The 19497-nt window shown below is 38.4% G+C and overlaps 4 protein-coding genes across 4 annotated transcripts; all 4 read left to right on the top strand.

Annotated features, from left to right (window-relative positions):
- Positions 1 to 2037: 2037 nt before the first annotated feature.
- On the top strand, positions 2038 to 6951 carry FLO9 (flocculin FLO9; the record flags this gene model as incomplete). Its single annotated transcript, XM_033908521.1, has 1 exon — positions 2038 to 6951. One exon carries the CDS (start codon positions 2038 to 2040, stop codon positions 6949 to 6951), a length of 4914 nt encoding a protein of 1637 aa, XP_033764412.1.
- Positions 6952 to 8776: 1825 nt separating this feature from the next.
- Positions 8777 to 10570, top strand: SEO1 (putative permease SEO1; the record flags this gene model as incomplete). The annotated part of the gene is made up of 1 exon (XM_033908520.1): positions 8777 to 10570. The coding sequence occupies one exon, from the start codon at positions 8777 to 8779 to the stop codon at positions 10568 to 10570; it is 1794 nt and encodes a 597-aa protein (XP_033764411.1).
- A 2472-nt stretch (positions 10571 to 13042) lies between these two features.
- Positions 13043 to 13405, top strand: SPAR_A00020 (SRP1/TIP1 family protein; the record flags this gene model as incomplete). The annotated part of the gene is made up of 1 exon (XM_033908519.1): positions 13043 to 13405. The coding sequence occupies one exon, from the start codon at positions 13043 to 13045 to the stop codon at positions 13403 to 13405; it is 363 nt and encodes a 120-aa protein (XP_033764410.1).
- Positions 13406 to 17710: 4305 nt separating this feature from the next.
- SPAR_A00010 (IMP dehydrogenase) lies at positions 17711 to 19282 on the top strand (the record flags this gene model as incomplete). The annotated part of the gene is made up of 1 exon (XM_033908518.1): positions 17711 to 19282. The coding sequence occupies one exon, from the start codon at positions 17711 to 17713 to the stop codon at positions 19280 to 19282; it is 1572 nt and encodes a 523-aa protein (XP_033764409.1).
- Between the last annotated feature and the right edge of the window lie 215 nt (positions 19283 to 19497).

The raw sequence follows: 19497 nt of genomic DNA, 5'->3' as shown, positions 1-19497 counted from the left end.
AAAGTTCACTCGACAAGTGATGCACTTAATTTGTGACATAATCAATCATTGAGTTTACTGTGTGGAAAATTACCTAAAAATGCCCTTCCTCAGAATATTTACTCCGTTAGACCAATCAATGTGCCTATACAGAATCTTTGAAATGAAGTAAGAATTTTTTTGGACATAATTGATCAAAGGTTGACGTAGCTCATGGTCTTGTCAATAATTTGGTAAAAAACTAGCGTATATAGGCTCCAGGAAACTATTCAATAAACTGATTTTCATTATCAAACCAGTTGTTATTGTTTTTTCCGGATTATTTGAATTTTTAATGATTAGATCTCAGCACCCTCTCATATGCTCTCATAGATGAGCAATATGTGGGCTGTAAAGAAAACCAAAGATTTCTCTTCCTCTTCACAGTGCTAGGAAAATATGCATCTACTAGAGAGAGACCAAACGAAACCCAAAATGAACTATAGAAACATGCATAGGCAATACACGGTTTGCTGTTCCTTAACTTAGTATTGATAACGGACTGGCAGGAAAATCTACGCAAAGCAACAGTCTGGTCAGGGAGTTTATAATGTCTCCAAATTATCTTTACCGTGATATAACTTTTTGATTTTTGCGACCGCATATGAAGTAAAAACGCAAGCTATCAAATATTTTTTTTGAACGTTGTAGGAAGTTGTCTGTGTGACGTAACTTGGCCGCCATTTTTCTTAAAAAAAAGATCGAATCTTTAAAAAAAAAAAAGTTGCCTTCCAAGGGTTGCCTTAAAAGGGCAGTAATCTTGGCAGGTACAGTTCCAAAAAACCATAAAAAAAAGATCCATCTATAGTTTTCTCGCTGGAGTTCCAGTATATTTTAATCGCATCTGGCTAGGGTTCGTGATTGAGTCCACAAATCGAACAAATTATCTAGAGGTCGCAATATTGAGGAAATGCATGAATAATATCTTGTAAGAGAGACAGACTGCACATTGGTTTTAAAGAATTATAAATATTAACTTTATCAGCAAAAGAATAACTCTTAAGGCTCAAAATATTTGTCATAAATCCCACGAGCGTCCGCAATAAAAAAGTGGCTGTGAAATCGTGCGTCTCTTGTTTACTTTTGAGGTCAGAAGTCATATAGAGCGTCAAAATAAGTAGTCCGCTTACTTCGGTATTTAGGCACACCGATACCTTGTATAAGGCAGGAACCGAAAAAAAAAATACTGCACCCAGCTGCTTCTTTTTCAAGGCACACCGTAGTTTTTGCTGCTTTTTAAGCCTAACCTTAATTTTAGTAAGCTGGAAAAACGTACTTTCTATTTCCGTTTCTGTGTTTTTTGCCGTATCGTGCCTACTGGGCGAAAACTTTATTTGACCTCAAAGCTACGTACGATTTTCTTCTTTTGGCGCAAAAAATGCAACTTTAGTGTTCTAGAATTTTTTTTCAGTCGTGCGCTGAGATGACTGTAATGAGGATGTACTAAAAAAGAACGGACTAGCTATCTTTTCAATGGCTCTATCTATCTTCGGATCTGTCGCAAAAACCAATTTAAGTTTCTGGAGGGCGTTCTAAACTGCTTGCCTTAGTGATATGTATTTCTTTTTTAAAGCTGATTCAACGCTGCACGGTATATACAGAAAGTGAATCCTCTGTAGAGATGGCGTGCACGCTCAAAAGCACACTGAGCGATATGTAAAGGAAATCATACATCATACATGATCATGAATTTTTTAAACCTTTCTTTTTTCTTCTTTGTTTTTGACAATTCAGACTGCATAAAGAAAACATTTACAAACAGATCGGTTCAAAAGCATAACACAAAATCTATCGGATGTTATAACACAGAATTTTCAGTGGGAGGAAAGATATTTTCTTTCAGAGAAGCTCACATCATCGCATCGGATTAATCTGCCTGCGTATATATTACTTAAAACACGATGACACTCAAAATCCATGACTTCTACACTGAACATTCATTCCACTTATTTAGATATACGCTCTTGAAGTTTGCAATTTAAAGCAGACAATTGTTCAATAAAAGCCCCAACAAAATATATGACACATTATTGTATATTATTAGCGATTGTCGCATTGCTGGGACTAGCTGATGTCGCCTCTGCGATTACGGCGGCATGCTTGCCAGCCAACTCAAGGAAGAATGGGATGAATATAAACTTTTACCAGTATTCATTAATGGATTCATCAACGTATTCAAATGCAGCATATATGGCTTATCAATATGCAAACAAACAGAAATTGGGCTCTGTTAGTGGACAGACGGATATATCTATCAACTATAATCTTCCCTGTGTTGCTAAGTCAGGTACGTATGGGTGCCCTCAAGAAGACACTTACGGTAATTGGGGATGCATGGGTATAGGACGTTGCTCTAATAGTCAAGCAGCTTCATACTGGAGTACAGATCTGTTCGGTTTCTATACCACTCCAACAAATGTCACTCTAGAAATGACAGGTTACTTTCTACCACCACAGACGGGTTCATACACGTTCTCTTTTGCTACGGTAGATGATTCGGCAATCTTGTCAATCGGTGGAGATGTTGCATTCGAATGTTGTGCACAAGAACAGCCACCTATCACATCAACTAATTTTACGATTAACGGTATCAAGCCATGGCATGGAAGTTTGCCGGATAACATCGAAGGGACTGTATATATGTATGCTGGGTTCTACTATCCAATGAAGGTTGTCTACTCAAATGCTGTTTCCTGGGGTACTCTTCCAATTAGTGTGGCACTGCCCGATGGCACTACAGTTAGTGATGACTTTGAAGGGTATGTCTACTCCTTTGACAACAACCTAAGTCAAACGAATTGTACCGTCTCAGACCCTTCAAATTTTACTGTCAGTACCACTACAACTACAACAGAAGCATGGACAGGGACATTTACAAGCACATCCACTGAGATGACCACCATCACTGGTACAAATGGTTTGCCCACTGACGAAACCATCATTGTCATTCGAACACCAACAACTGCTAGTACCATCACAACTACAACAGAACCATGGAATAGTACCTACACTAGTACATCCACTGAGATGACCACCATCACTGGTACAAACGGTTTACCCACTGACGAAACCATCATTGTCATTCGAACACCAACAACTGCTAGTACCATCACAACGACAACAGAACCATGGACAGAGACATTTACAAGCACATCCACTGAGATGACCACCATCACTGGTACAAATGGTTTGCCCACTGACGAAACCATCATCATCATCAAAACACCAACAACTGCTAGTACCATCACAACGACAACAGAACCATGGACAGAGACATTTACAAGCACATCCACTGAGATGACCACCATCACTGGTACAAATGGTTTGCCCACTGACGAAACCATCATTGTAATCAAAACTCCAACAACTGCTAGTACCATCACAACTACAACAGAACCATGGAATAGTACCTACACTAGTACATCCACTGAGATGACCACCATCACTGGTACAAATGGTTTGCCCACTGACGAAACCATCATTGTCATTCGAACACCAACAACTGCTAGTACCATCATAACTACAACAGAACCATGGAATAGTACCTACACTAGTACATCCACTGAGATGACCACCATCACTGGTACAAATGGTTTGCCCACTGACGAAACCATCATTGTCATTCGAACACCAACAACTGCTAGTACCATCACAACTACAACAGAACCATGGAATAGTACCTACACTAGTACATCCACTGAATTGACCACCATCACTGGCACAAATGGTTTGCCCACTGACGAAACCATCATCATCATCAAAACACCAACAACTGCTAGTACCATCACAACGACAACAGAACCATGGACAGAGACATTTACAAGCACATCCACTGAGATGACCACCATCACTGGTACAAATGGTTTTCCCACTGACGAAACCATCATTGTCATTCGAACACCAACAACTGCTAGTACCATCACAACTACAACAGAACCATGGAATAGTACCTACACTAGTACATCCACTGAGATGACCACCATCACTGGTACAAATGGTTTGCCCACTGACGAAACCATCATCATCATCAAAACACCAACAACTGCTAGTACCATCACAACTACAACAGAACCATGGAATAGTGCCTACACTAGTACATCCACTGAGATGACCACCATCACTGGTACAAATGGTTTGCCCACTGACGAAACCATCATTGTAATCAAAACTCCAACAACTGCTAGTACCATCACAACTACAACAGAACCATGGAATAGTACCTACACTAGTACATCCACTGAGATGACCACCATCACTGGTACAAATGGTTTGCCCACTGACGAAACCATCATTGTCATTCGAACACCAACAACTGCTAGTACCATCACAACTACAACAGAACCATGGAATAGTGCCTACACTAGTACATCCACTGAATTGACCACCATCACTGGTACAAATGGTTTTCCCACTGACGAAACCATCATTGTCATTCGAACACCAACAACTGCTAGTACCATCATAACTACAACAGAACCATGGAATAGTACCTACACTAGTACATCCACTGAATTGACCACCATCACTGGCACAAATGGTTTGCCCACTGACGAAACCATCATTGTAATCAAAACTCCAACAACTGCTAGTACCATCACAACGACAACAGAACCATGGACAGGAACTTTCACCACCACATCCACTGAATTGACCACTGTCACTGGTACCAACGGTGTTCCAACTGATGAAACTGTCATTGTTATCAGAACCCCAACCAGTGAAGGTCTAATCAGCACCACCACTGAACCATGGACTGGTACTTTCACCACCACGTCTACTGAAATGACCACTGTCACTGGTACTAACGGTGTTCCAACTGACGAAACCGTCATTGTCATCAGAACTCCAACCAGTGAAGGTTTGATTACTACCACCACTGAACCATGGACAGGAACTTTCACCGCCACATCCACTGAATTGACCACTGTCACTGGTACCAACGGTGTTCCAACTGATGAAACTGTCATTGTTATCAGAACTCCAACCAGCGGTGGCTCATCCAGTGTTCCATCATCTGATCCACCAGCTGCAACAAATTCATCTAGTATCGCGTCATCTAGCATCGCAGGCTTACTCACGAGCACTACAGAGTCATGGACAGGAACTTTCACCACCACATCCACTGAATTGACCACTGTCACTGGTACCAACGGTGTTCCAACTGATGAAACTGTCATTGTTATCAGAACTCCAACCAGCGGTGGCTCATCCAGTGTTCCATCATCTGATCCACCAGCTGCAACGAATTCATCTAGTATCGCGTCATCTAGCATCGCAGGCTTACTCACGAGCACTACAGAGTCATGGACAGGAACTTTCACCACCACATCCACTGAATTGACCACTGTCACTGGTACCAACGGTGTTCCAACTGATGAAACTGTCATTGTTATCAGAACCCCAACCAGTGAAGGTCTAATCAGCACCACCACTGAACCATGGACTGGTATTTTCACCACCACGTCTACTGAAATGACCACTGTCACTGGTACTAACGGTGTTCCAACTGACGAAACCGTCATTGTCATCAGAACTCCAACCAGTGAAGGTTTGATTACTACCACCACTGAACCATGGACTGGTACTTTCATCACTACATCTACTGAAATGACCACTGTCACCGGTACTAACGGTGTTCCAACCGACGAAACTGTCATTGTTATCAGAACACCACGCAGTGCCAGCTCATCCAGTGTTTCATCGTCTACATCTTCAGGACGGATCACCAGCTTTGGCACATCTTCGCATCCAATTATTACCCCCTTGTATCCTAGCAACGGAACTTCAGTCATTTCTTCCTCAGTCATTTCTTCCTCAGTCATTTCTTCCTCAGTCATTTCTTCCTCAGTCACTTCTTCTTCTGTAACGACTTCCACTTCTATATTCTCTGAATCATCTGCATCATCTGTCATTCCAACCACTAGCTCCACCTCTTATTTTTCTGAGAGCGAAACGAGTTCAACTGGTTCTTCTACCAGCTATTCTAAGGACCGCGAACCTAGTTCTGTTTCTACTCCCTCTTCTATGTCTTCTGAATCACCAAAGTCTTCTACATATTCGTCTTCGTCATTACCACCTGTCACCACCACAACGACAAGCGAGCAAACTACCTTGGTCACCGTGACATCCTGCGAATCCCAGGTATGCACTGAGTCCATATCCTCTGCCATTGTTTCCACGGCAACCATTACTGTTAGCGGCGTCACAACAGAATATACCACATGGTGTCCTATTTCTACCACAAAGACAACAAAGCAAACCACAGAGACAACACAACAAACTACTGTAGTTACCGTTTCTTCTTGTGAATCTGGCATATGCTCTGAAACTGCTTCTCCAGCCATTGTGTCCACAACCACAGCCACTATTAACGGCGCTACCACAGAATACACGACATGGTGTCCTATTTCCACCACAGAATCTAAGCAACAAACTACGCTAGTTACTGTTACTTCTTGTGAGTCTGGTGTGTGTTCCGAAACTGCCTCCCCTGCTATTGTTTCTACAGCCACGGCTACCGTGAACGATGTCGTTACAGTCTATCCTACATGGAGCCCACAGACTACAAATGAAGGATCTGTCAGCTCTAAAAGTATTAATGCTGCCAGTGAGACTACTACCATTTCAGAGGCGGCTAAGACAAAAACAGTAGGTACCTCTTCGCTTTCAAGATCTGGTTATGCCGAAACATACACGGCTTCCGCAACCAGTGTGATTGTTTCTGTATCCGAATCTGCCAACACCAAAGGTCTAACAACTTCCGGGTTGAGCACTCTGTCGCAACAACCTCGTAATACCCCCACAAATAACATGGTAGGATCTAGTACCGCCTCCATAGAAATATCAACCTACGTTGGCATTGCTAATAGTCTATTGGCCAATAATGGTGTAAGCGTTTTTATCTCCACCATATTGCTGGCAATCGTATGGTAAACGCACGACATCTCATTTATGTTAATAATTATTTCTTCATGCTTATAGCGTTTACATGTTCTTTCCCATTAACTTAGTTCTTTAATATATTAAATACCTTAGAGTTTGTAACTTTATTTTCAACAAGTTTTTAGAAGCATTTAACGTTGATAGTAGGTTAATGCCATCAGTTTCTTCCAAGTAATATCGTAATAAGAAAAATAATGCCACATTAAATTATAGTGTTCACATGATATTTGCTTCGGGGAATTGATTTTTCTATGCTGTATTACTGATGTCTTCTTAGTTGACCGTAGTTCACACATATTCTTTTAATACCGATTTCAAGTCAAGCGGTGCAAGAATTCTGTTATACCAAAAAATCCAAAATAATTATAGCCTACTACCTGAAGGAATTACAAATACGCCCCAAGATATAAAATTGGTAATGAAAATTGTGTGAATAATTAGATAATTGTTTGGATTCCATTGTTACTAAAGGCTATAATATTAGGTATATAGAATATACTAGAAGTTCTCCTCGAGGATGTAGGAATCCACAAAAGGGAATCGATAGTTCTACATAGTGTTATTACCTTATCTTCTTTCCTTTTATACGTTGTCATTCATTATCCTATTACATTATCAATCCTTGCATTTCAGCTTCCATTAGATTGGATGGCTGTTTCTCAATCTTTATGCCATCCTCTTGCACTCCATATTATAATATAATATTAAATAGATGATATTAGAATTTCATTCCAACACGCTTTATTCTTGATTGCTACCTAGGAGCAAAGTATATCGCTGTCTTTTACTATGAGGGCGACGACCGTGCGTCGATACACTGTTTGCTAATATGCTGGGACTATAAATTAGTCGATAACATTAGAAAATGCAGATCCACCCAGCATCGGTAGCAAGTGCGCAGAGCTATCAGTTCCTTACATAAAGGATAGCTTGCGTCCGACGTTTCTTTCATAATGAAACAATTACAAGAGACTTCTTTCATAGCGGTACTATTGTTGTATAAAGAGAACTTTAGCTTCCAGGTTCATACAAATTGCGTAGTAATACTATGAGGCCTCAGCTTCCTCAAAAGGTGACTGGTAATAGCAAATAGAGAAACCAAACTACGATGAATAACTAAGCTACCTCTTTATCTACGATAACAGATAGCTTAGTTCGCCATTCACCCAGTACAATTCTAATTGGTTAAACACCAACAATGCCGTCTGCTTTGTGTCTTTTTTTATTTTTTTTCTTGAGGCATCGATTTTATACGTGGATAATTGCATCGTAAGAGTGTATAGAGCAAAAATGTGTAGAAAATCGGAATTGGAGGTATCGGATCTTGTTGAATACACAATTTCTTATCCCTATATTTTAGTAACAATTTACGCTGTTAAATGATACGGAGGTGCTGAAGCCTCGAAGATCTACCTTACCGAATGACACCTTTACAATAGTCAGGTCACGTTCTGTGGCGTTCTTCAAAGTTAGAACAATTTTCCGATGGTCCAATGTGATCATTAGAAATAACAAAAAAAAAGTGTGTAATGATTAAGGTTGTGTCACTGGACAAAATTTGCTACTAATAATGAACGTGTAAAGACAAATAGAAGCACATTAGTGCGGATCTCTTCACAAGTAGATAAGAAACCAAGTGGAGACATGTGTTGCGATCAGGAGGCCAATTATTGTACAAATGAACTATATAAAAGAGCACCTAGTTCATCTGTTCATCTGTTTTGATGAATAAACTTTTGGCTATTTATTCTTGTCTTCTGTTTATAGTTAGATACAAATTTTACAAAGGGAACTATTGCATTTATATATAACATACATGTATTCAATTGTTAAGGAGATTATTGTAGACCCTTACAAAAGATTAAAATGGGGATTTATCCCCGTGAAGAGGCAGGTGGACGATTTGCCAGATGACCTAAATTCAACAGAAGTTTTCACTATCTCTAACAGTATCCAGAGTCATGAAACAGCGGAAAATGCCATCACTACTGCAAGCGAAAAAGATCAACTCCATTTTGAGACCAGTAGTTATAGTGAACATAAACACAACGAGAATGAAACTGGAAGTTACGAATATAGGGATGAAGCCGATAGGCCATGGTGGAAATTTTTTGATGAACAAGAGTATCGTATCAACCAAAAGGAAAGATCACATAATAAATGGTATAGTTGGTTCAAAGCAGGCACTTCTTTTGAAGAAAAAAAACTATTAATTAAACTAGATGTCCTTTTAGCCTTTTATTCTTGTATTGCTTACTGGGTCAAATATCTGGATACTGTTAATATAAACAACGCTTACGTCTCAGGTATGAAAGAAGATTTAGGCTTCCAGGGCAATGATTTAGTCAACACTCAAGTAATGTACACAATTGGTAACATTATCTTTCAACTGCCTTTTTTGATCTACCTGAACAAACTTCCACTAAATTATGTTCTACCAACTTTAGACTTATGTTGGTCCCTATTAACCGTCGGTGCTGCGTATGTCAATTCTGTGCCACACTTGAAGGCAATTAGATTTTTTATTGGTGCTTTTGAAGCACCAAGTTACTTGGCATATCAATATTTGTTTGGTTCTTTTTACAAACATGATGAAATGGTGCGTCGTTCTGCTTTTTATTATTTGGGTCAGTATATCGGTATCTTATCTGCTGGTGGTATTCAGTCAGCTGTGTATTCGTCATTAAATGGTGTAAATGGTTTAGAAGGATGGAGATGGAACTTTATTATTGACGCTATTGTGTCTGTCGTGGTGGGCCTTATTGGCTTTTACTCCCTACCAGGTGACCCATACAACTGTTATTCTATCTTCTTAACTGATGATGAAATTAGATTGGCTAGGAAAAGATTAAAAGAAAACCAAACAGGAAAAAGTAATTTTGATACAAAAGTATTTGATGTTAAACTGTGGAAAACAATTTTCAGTGATTGGAAAATATACATTTTAACTTTATGGAATATTTTCTGTTGGAATGACAGTAATGTTTCATCTGGCGCATACCTACTATGGTTGAAATCTTTGAACAGATACTCTATTCCCAAGGTCAATCAGTTATCCATGATCACCCCTGGTTTAGGTATGGTTTATTTGATGCTCACTGGTGTTATTGCAGATAAATTACATTCTCGTTGGTTTGCAATTATTTTTACCCAAGTTTTCAATATCATTGGTAACTCCATATTAGCCGCTTGGGACGTCGCAGAAGGAGCCAAATGGTTTGCGTTTATCCTGCAATGTTTTGGTTGGGCTATGGCCCCTGTTTTATACTCTTGGCAAAACGATATTTGTCGTAGAGATGCTCAAACTAGAGCTATTACTTTGGTTACAATGAATATTATGGCTCAATCATCTACTGCATGGATAAGTGTTTTGGTTTGGAAGACAGAAGAGGCTCCCAGGTATCTAAAGGGGTTCACCTTCACTGCATGCTCTGCTTTCTGTCTTTCTATTTGGACTTTTGTTGTTCTTTACTTTTATAAACGCGATGAAAAGAATAATGCCAAGAAGAACGGTATTGTGGTTTACAACTCTAAATATGGTGAGCAGAAGCCAACATCAAAACAAGTTGAAATTTCATCAGTATCTGATGAAAAAATAGTTCGAGGGTAATTCCTTGCCATCCAATTTAAAATATGATATCCGTACAGTTTTCGTTAAAACAGCTTAATATTCCTCTATAATACAGTTGTATGCAATATATATATTCTTTTTTTTAATGAAGGATATGCGTATGCAGCATAATTTATATCTTTCTCTCGAACAAAACATTTGCTTGTAAAGTATTGGCTTCTGGAAAAGACGTAATCAATAGAACCTCATTCAAAGATCAGCTGAAATCCGAACAACAGCTCCTTTTTGCAATTCTTGCAGAGAATTCTATAATATTACGATAAAAAATATGATGAAAACATGTCTTTCAGTGTAACAACAGGTTATTTTCCGAAGGCAGAAGATGACTAGTTCGGATGCTTTATCCCATTACATCTCTAGTTTCATTATTTAGAGTTAAAAATAGCAATCTATCTTCACTCATTGACCTTATACTCGCTATTCTTGGGGCCTTTACTCACCGCTTCTTTCGCAAGATTATGATAGTAAACAACCCGCAAGGATCGATATGACTTTCCTTTTTTTGCGTCTCATATTCAAGTTATTACCGTTTGAAACTTGTAAATTGAAAGGAAAAAGAGGTGTTTACAATGTACTTTTACAGAAGTTACGCAATATGTAAACCAATTTTCAAGGAACTGCCCTCTTGACTTCAACAGAAGTACAATTTTTTAATCAATAACTTTAGGATTCACTAGTATATTAGTCTCTATGTGCGAGTTTTGGTAACACCTCAATGTACACTAGGCATGCCTGAAACTCACTGATACAGGCCATTTAGAAAAGATTTTATTCTTATGCAGCACGAAGATAATGGCGGATTGCCCCTGAATTAAATATGTAACTAGGTCGGCCATAATCGAATTACATAAGATTAGGAGTTATGTGGAAGTAAATGGTACTAATACTGAAGACTTAAACCGAGAGATCAACAGTAATAATCAACGTATAATTAGATAAATATGCCAAATAGACTTTACGAAAAAAAAAAGGTTTGCAGTTCTTTGTATATCGGGCAAATCCACTGCTTTAACAAAGCAACAAATAGACAAAGGTCTATCCATGTCATCACCATTTTCTCTTCATAGCCCGGATGCAATCAGTATCCTATTATTTCAAACCGTCGTGGTCGTCATACAATAAGACACGCCACGACAACAGCAAGGTCAGAAGTAATCGAATTATAGGATTTCTGAATTTATTTCTGAGGATTGGGTGAATAATTAGATAATTGTTGGGATTCCATTGTTACTAAAGGCTATAATACTAGATATACAGAATATACTAGAAGTTTTCCCCGAGGATATAGGAATCCACAAAAGGAAATCAATAGTTCTACATAGTGTTATTATTTTATCTTCTTTCCTTTTATATGTTGTCACTCATTTTCCTATTACATTATCAATCCTTGCATTTCAGCTTCCATTAGATTGGATGACTGTTTCTCAATCTTTATGCCAACCTCTTGCACCGCATGTTATAATATAATACTAAATAGATGATATTAGAATTTCATTTCAACCCAGATCATTGAACGTTGAACTTTGGCAATACATTGAAGAAGCGCAATCAGCCTCTATAGGTAAGTCGCAGTGTAAATATAGATATCTGGTAGTTGCAAGAATTAAATATATGAACTTCCTTTCAATAAAGATTTAAGAAGTAAGATAAAAAAATTCAGCGCCATATAGTAGCTTCTGTCTTCCTTTTTTTACTTCAATCATAAGAACATGGCGTCTGAGCATCAAAAATTCCTTATTAGGCGGCCCAGTTCACCTCAACATTAATATTATCTAAACCACAGGCGCAATAAATTTGCTCTGATATTCTATCCTTAGGTTCCCTTTGAGCTGCACGCGTCTAATTCCAATAACCTTGGCGGTAGTATACGGGGTCGTAAGCTCCTACGGGTGCGCATGACTTCCAGCACATAACTACTTTTTTCATATTTCTGCTTGAGGAAAGAAACAATACAGTATTATTTTCCGTGGAAAGCGTTTAGAGCATACTGAAATGAACAAAGGCTTAGACAATATAAGCTTCTGAACGAGGGTCCAAATCTCAAATCCGGATATTCTTTTCTTGACCAAAATGGAAGCTTTACAGGCACGCGAAAAGGGTTTTTTCAAGGCACATCTCGGCACCCCTACAATTGGCATTCTCACTTTCCCCACATACGAATACACATAGGCACCATAGAACAATACCTTCGCATAAGAAATTCATGATATATGCATGCCTCGTTCAGGAACAGGCGCATCTCCATAGCCATGATGAAGATGGTGCGAAACACAAAATATGAAGGGTGTGAGGTGATGAATGAGCATCTGTTAACGAATCGTTTAAGTAGTGATGATCGATGAAGGAATGGGTATAAATAGAGCTACTTCATCCATATGCTTTTGAGAATATACCTCTATTCCTTTCTTTCCTGTTAAGCTTATATCAGCACTAAAAAACAAAACAAATATAATGGTCAAATTAACTTCAATCGCTGCTGGTGTCGCCGCCATCGCTGCTGGTGCCTCCGCAACCACCACTCTAGCTCAATCTGACGAAAGAGTCAACTTGGTTGAATTGGGTGTCTACGTCTCTGATATCAGAGCTCACTTGGCCCAATACTACATGTTCCAAGCCGCCCACCCAACTGAAACCTACCCAGTTGAAGTTGCTGAAGCCGTTTTCAACTACGGTGACTTCACCACCATGTTGACTGGTATTTCCCCAGACCAAGTCACCAGAATGATCACCGGTGTCCCATGGTACTCCACCAGATTAAAGCCAGCTATCTCCAAGGCTCTATCCAAAGATGGTATCTACACTATCGCAAACTAGGGACGAGTGCCTTTACGAATGAAAATCCATAGACAGTGAAAGGTAATGAAAAATAAAAAAAACAACTTTTTTTTGATGATATAAATACAGTTGATTATATAAATGTATATTAATATTATAAACCTATTTGATCAATGACAATATTCATGAACCATTTGATTGAGCACAATAAACCAGAAAAGAAACACCCCCTTTTGGGCCAACCATTCAAAAAATGGTTAACAGTATGAAGGTAACGTATATTATGTTTAATGAAGAATACTAGGGTCCGAAACATATGGCTTCGTACTTCTTTACCTTTCCCATGGAACATGGCATTTTTTTTTACGGCCTCGGCTCGGAGTGGCTGCACATGTGTCACTTTTAAGATTAAGATTGTGGATCAGGGGAAATGCGAGCAACAAGTCATAGTAAGAGAACCCTCGTTCTTTGTTGCGTAAATATTATTATTGCTGTGTTAGGATGGTATTTGCATGTAAATGTAGATCGGAATAGTGTCGACAAGTAGTGTTGAAGACCTAGCACGTAAAAATCCGTAGAATAATGCAGTATTATTTGGTATGGAGCGGGTATTAAGGTATTCCTATAGGCCGATCTAATTAATTGTTGGACCAAAGTAACTTAAGTAGTGAACCATTCTGATATACAAGAAAAGAGGCAACAGTTAATGGTAAAATGAAGATATTAAATGAACAGGAAGAAAAATGGGGGACCAGAAGTTTAGATGATCGGCATTTCACCATAGTCTAATGAGAGTATAACAACTACAGCAACCATGTGGGTTTTACAATTATATTTTAGGATATGTGATATAACGGCAAATGTGCCACAATGCTCCCAAATGAATTCTACAGTAATACCCTACCGCTACTCTTGCACCTTTGATGACCGTCTATAAATTATTACCTATATGATAACATGGCCCCAAAAATTGATCAAATCAATGGAATTTACCCTGAACACAACGAAAATTGAGTACCTAATATATTCAGGTATAGCTGGATATACTAACTGCTAAATTTGGAAAGAACATTATCATCCTGCCCTCGCAAAAAGAAAAGGATAAAAATTTGTGCTACAAATTGCAATGAAACCCGGCCACAATCCAGTTGATGCTGCGATTATCCTCCAATGCACTGGTGACGGCCTCAAAAGAAGACAAAATATGGCTTCTTCTGAACATCACTCATAGTTAAAATTACGATGCGCTTGCGGAACTCCTTCACTGTACCATGGTTAACATAAAAAGACGCTTCTATGGTATATGCATAGTAAACGCAAGAGATATCCAGAAAATGTTTCTTTTATTTCTGCGCCTTATTATAACCACCATCAACTGTAGGTAACTCGATAAAGACCAACTAATCCAAGTACGTTCGTTAAATATTGCATTGTTTATTACCATTTAAATTAGCGTTATTAAAAATGTAGTCTGGTTTTTCAAAATAACAAGTCGACTTGATCCTACATATCAATATCTGTGACAATTGTTCTTTATCGCAATCTTGCAGCACTTCCTTAATATACAGCAATAGTTCAAAATCTAAGAAATTAGTGCACACAGATGCTTGCGAAGATACAGAAGTGCTGAAACGTCGTTTAACACCAGCATCGTCCTTCCAGTGAATAATATCTTCCGAAAACTTCTCTCTTCTAATTGTAACAAGAATTTCCACTTGTTAATACCACAGAATACCATATTAAATAAGAAAGGAAAAGCAGTTGTATGGCAACCCCCCCTAAGTAATGAAAACAACTCAATGCACATTTAGAAGAAGCCGGACAGAAAGGAGGACATTGCCTACAATAAGCAAGAAAGTTAAATCGTGATGGTGGTATTATATATGTTACAACAATAATTAAGTAGCATTATACAAATTTAAATATCACGATTAATAAATAACTAAAAAATATCATATAAAGTTTGTAGTCTTTACATGGTTCTATTGAGGCAGTACAAGTCAATTGTAAAGTTTAAAGTATCATATATGTTATTTTTCACCGAAAGCTTAAATAGTTTTGTTTATGAATCCAACTGTTGTCACATACGCTCAGATATGAAAGAACTCCTCCTATGAATACCTGAGGGCAAAAACGAAGGCTTAATGTCAGGTCATAGCTGGGCAAGTGATAATGAGAACCTATAAGTCAAAAAAATGGCGCACTAGAGATCCGTATACTCAATTGGCTTTGTAAATGTCAAAGTGTTTTTCTTATAGTAGACGCAATTACAAAAAACCTAACACGGGACCTAGAAGTAATTCTATACTCAAATCGCAACCTCTGGGTACTTATCTGCCCAGTACTTGTCAACCGATTCTCTATAAACGGCCAGCGCCTTTGCGATGTAAGATTGCAATTCGAAGTTCCTATTAGAGTAACTTTTGTTAGCATTTGAAGCATTTGAAGTATTCGCACAACTTTTCTTTTTCTGATCGTTATTGACATTACTTTCGTTGTTGCTTTTGCTGCCGCAGGGGACGACCGCTAATTCTGTAAAAACTTGATAACAAGAGTTGCCATCGTAAAAAAGAGTCTTATCTGGACATATACCGTGTTCGTATGCATACTGGTTCATATTGTATGCAAATAAGATTCCATGTGTCTATGCTGATATTAGGTTTATGATTTATAACTTCCACTAATAGTTTCATTTTGCAACCCTTACTAAGACCATCCAAGAGGTATTTTGGCCCACTAATCACTATAAATAAAGGCACATAGGCGAATAAAAGGAAGAATCCTAGTACCATGATAAAACAAGCAAGTACAAGCAATAAAGGATTTTCAATATGGAATATTGCATGGGCTAAAATGACCACTATGGTAATGTGAAATAAAAGGAAAGCGAAGATTCTAATATGCTGTTTGAAGAAACAGACGTATCTGGAAGTTTTATCTCTTGGAAGGACAATGTTTTCAGCGGGGGTGAGTTCTTTAGACCGTTGAGGTCTTGTTTTAGAATCGGTCATCAGTGGTGTTGAGCTCATATCAAAAATAAGGCTTAGACTTTTTACCGTACTTCTCCATATTGCATAATAGATGAATGCTAATGCTCACTACTTGCAACTGCCATATATACCTTTATAGTTCAGGGCTCAAGTTACAGGAGTAAAAATATAGGAACGGAAAAAGTATTGGAACGCCCGCGCATAGGCCCAGTCGAATTTTGAGATTTGGCCTAGAGACGAGTAGCGCAGTGTTCCAAAAAGGGATCTCATAAAGAATAACACATGATGTAGCACGGGACCGCCTGCATGATCTTTCACATTGCATATACTGCAGACAAAAGCTCCTAAATATTTTCTAATGGGATTTGTTAAGTATCACTGTGTTTTTACTTGAGCATGAGATGAGGGCATCGTATGAATACTTACCGAAATATAGAGAAAACGTCAAATAATGTTAAAAGGAAGATACAATGGTTAGTAGACGATTAAAGTGGCCGAGTTTTTAAAGACATTAGCTGAAGAGTAAGCTACATGCGGTATCCCTGTTACATATCAGTAATTTATTAATAATGCATTATTCAAGTAAGCATTTGGTGCCAGGTTGAAATCCGGAAGTACATCAGAGATTCAACGGAAAACAGTAATATTTTCTTATCTTGCTTTTGCGTAATTTTCAAGAAGGTCTGATATTATTTGTTAAATATGCTAACGCATATACACAGTACGAGTAGCGTTTCAATAACGTTTCCATAATGTTTTGTTAACGTATTACACGAGAAGAGCATATTTAAGAAAACATCAATTATCATTTACTTCTAATATTATTAAATAGACTATTAGTAGCAAACCGCTAATATGGTAATATTTAAGAAGCTCTAGCTTCTATTTACAAGATAGTAATCACACATATCTTACATTTACATAACGTATAGAAAAGGTCCAATAAACTTACTACATTATGACATATAAGCTAGGTTGTTATTCATTACGTCAGCATTTTTCCTAACCGCCGCGCAGGCACGCCGCGCATTTCTTTTCCTCGAAGAAAGCGGAAAAAAAAAATAAAAAAAAAAAACAAAAAAAAAGTATAAATAGTGGAGTCTTTTCCCATTTAACATTTAGAAAAAAATTCGACTGGAAATTTTTTGCTGAACATTTAACCGGAGAACCTTGGTGGCTTTTTCTCAGTTTCGTGGGCTTGTACATTTTACCTAGTATGCTGGGAACTTTTTTTCCTGTATTCTATTCTATTTCTTGCCTTACTTTTCTTATTATTTTTTTATTCGTTTATAACAAACTAAAAGAAGTAAATATTTTCAGTTTCAATTGATAACAACCCAAATACGTAAAAGCAATGGCCGCTATTAAAGACTACGAGACCGCACTGCAATTTGCCAAGAGCCTTCCAAGACTGGATGGTTTGTCTGTGCAGGAATTGATGGACTCCAAGATCAGAGGTGGGTTGACTTATAACGATTTTTTGATCTTACCAGGTTTAGTCGATTTTGCGTCCTCTGAAGTTAGCCTACAGACTAAGCTGACCAGGAATATCACTTTAAACATTCCATTGGTTTCCTCTCCAATGGACACTGTGACAGAATCGGAAATGGCCATCTTTATGGCTCTGTCGGGTGGTATCGGTTTCATTCACCATAACTGTACGCCCGAGGACCAAGCTGACATGGTCAGAAGGGTCAAGAACTATGAAAATGGGTTTATTAACAACCCTATTGTGATTTCTCCAACAACCACCGTTGGTGAAGCTAAGAGCATGAAGAAAAAGTATGGATTTGCAGGCTTCCCTGTCACGGAAGATGGCAAGAGAAATGCAAAGTTGGTGGGAGTCATCACTTCTCGTGATATACAGTTCGTTGAGGACGACTCCTTACTCGTTCAGGATGTCATGACCAAGAACCCTGTTACCGGTGCACAAGGTATCACGTTATCGGAAGGCAACGAGATTCTAAAGAAAATCAAAAAGGGTAGGCTATTGATTGTTGATGAAAAGGGTAAGTTAGTTTCTATGCTTTCCAGAACTGATTTAATGAAGAATCAAAACTACCCATTAGCGTCCAAATCTGCCAACACCAAGCAATTGCTATGTGGTGCTTCCATTGGTACTATGGACGCTGATAAAGAAAGACTAAGATTATTGGTCAAAGCCGGCTTGGATGTCGTCATATTGGATTCATCCCAAGGCAACTCTATTTTCCAATTGAACATGCTCAAGTGGGTCAAAGAGAGTTTCGCAGGTCTGGAAGTCATCGCTGGTAACGTTGTGACCAGGGAACAAGCTGCCAATTTGATTGCTGCCGGTGCGGATGGTTTGAGAATCGGTATGGGAACTGGCTCTATTTGTATCACTCAAGAAGTTATGGCTTGTGGTAGGCCACAAGGTACAGCGGTCTACAACGTGTGTGAATTTGCTAACCAGTTCGGTGTTCCATGTATGGCTGATGGTGGTGTTCAAAACATCGGTCACATTACCAAGGCGTTGGCTCTTGGATCTTCTACTGTTATGATGGGTGGTATGTTGGCTGGTACTACGGAATCACCAGGTGAGTATTTCTATCAAGATGGTAAAAGATTGAAGGCGTACCGTGGTATGGGTTCCATTGACGCCATGCAAAAGACTGGTACTAAAGGGAATGCATCTACGTCTCGTTACTTTTCAGAATTTGACAGCGTTTTGGTTGCACAGGGTGTCTCCGGCGCTGTCGTTGACAAAGGATCCATTAAGAAATTTATTCCGTACTTGTACAATGGATTACAACATTCTTGCCAAGACATTGGCTGTAGGTCGTTAACTCTATTAAAGAAGAATGTCCAGAGCGGTAAAGTTAGATTTGAATTCAGAACGGCTTCTGCTCAACTAGAAGGTGGTGTTAATAACTTACATTCTTACGAAAAGCGTTTACATAACTGAATGTTCGAATGGGATCATTAATACAATAGTAGTGATGATAATCTTATGTAGTGCTGTCCGTATGGCACCTATTCATACTGCATTACAATTATATGAATGGGGTGATATGTTATGTTAATATATAGTGTGTTTATACCTTCTTATTGATAAATAGTATATTTTTATGTTTAGGTGATTTTAGTTGTGATTATTTGGTGGTATTTATATTAGTACAT

The sequence above is a fragment of the Saccharomyces paradoxus genome, chromosome I (genome assembly GCF_002079055.1).
Source record: "Saccharomyces paradoxus chromosome I, complete sequence".
NCBI lineage: Eukaryota > Fungi > Ascomycota > Saccharomycetes > Saccharomycetales > Saccharomycetaceae > Saccharomyces > Saccharomyces paradoxus.
The sequence above is the reverse complement of the archived record's forward strand: the minus strand, read 5'-3'. Positions and strand labels throughout refer to the sequence as shown.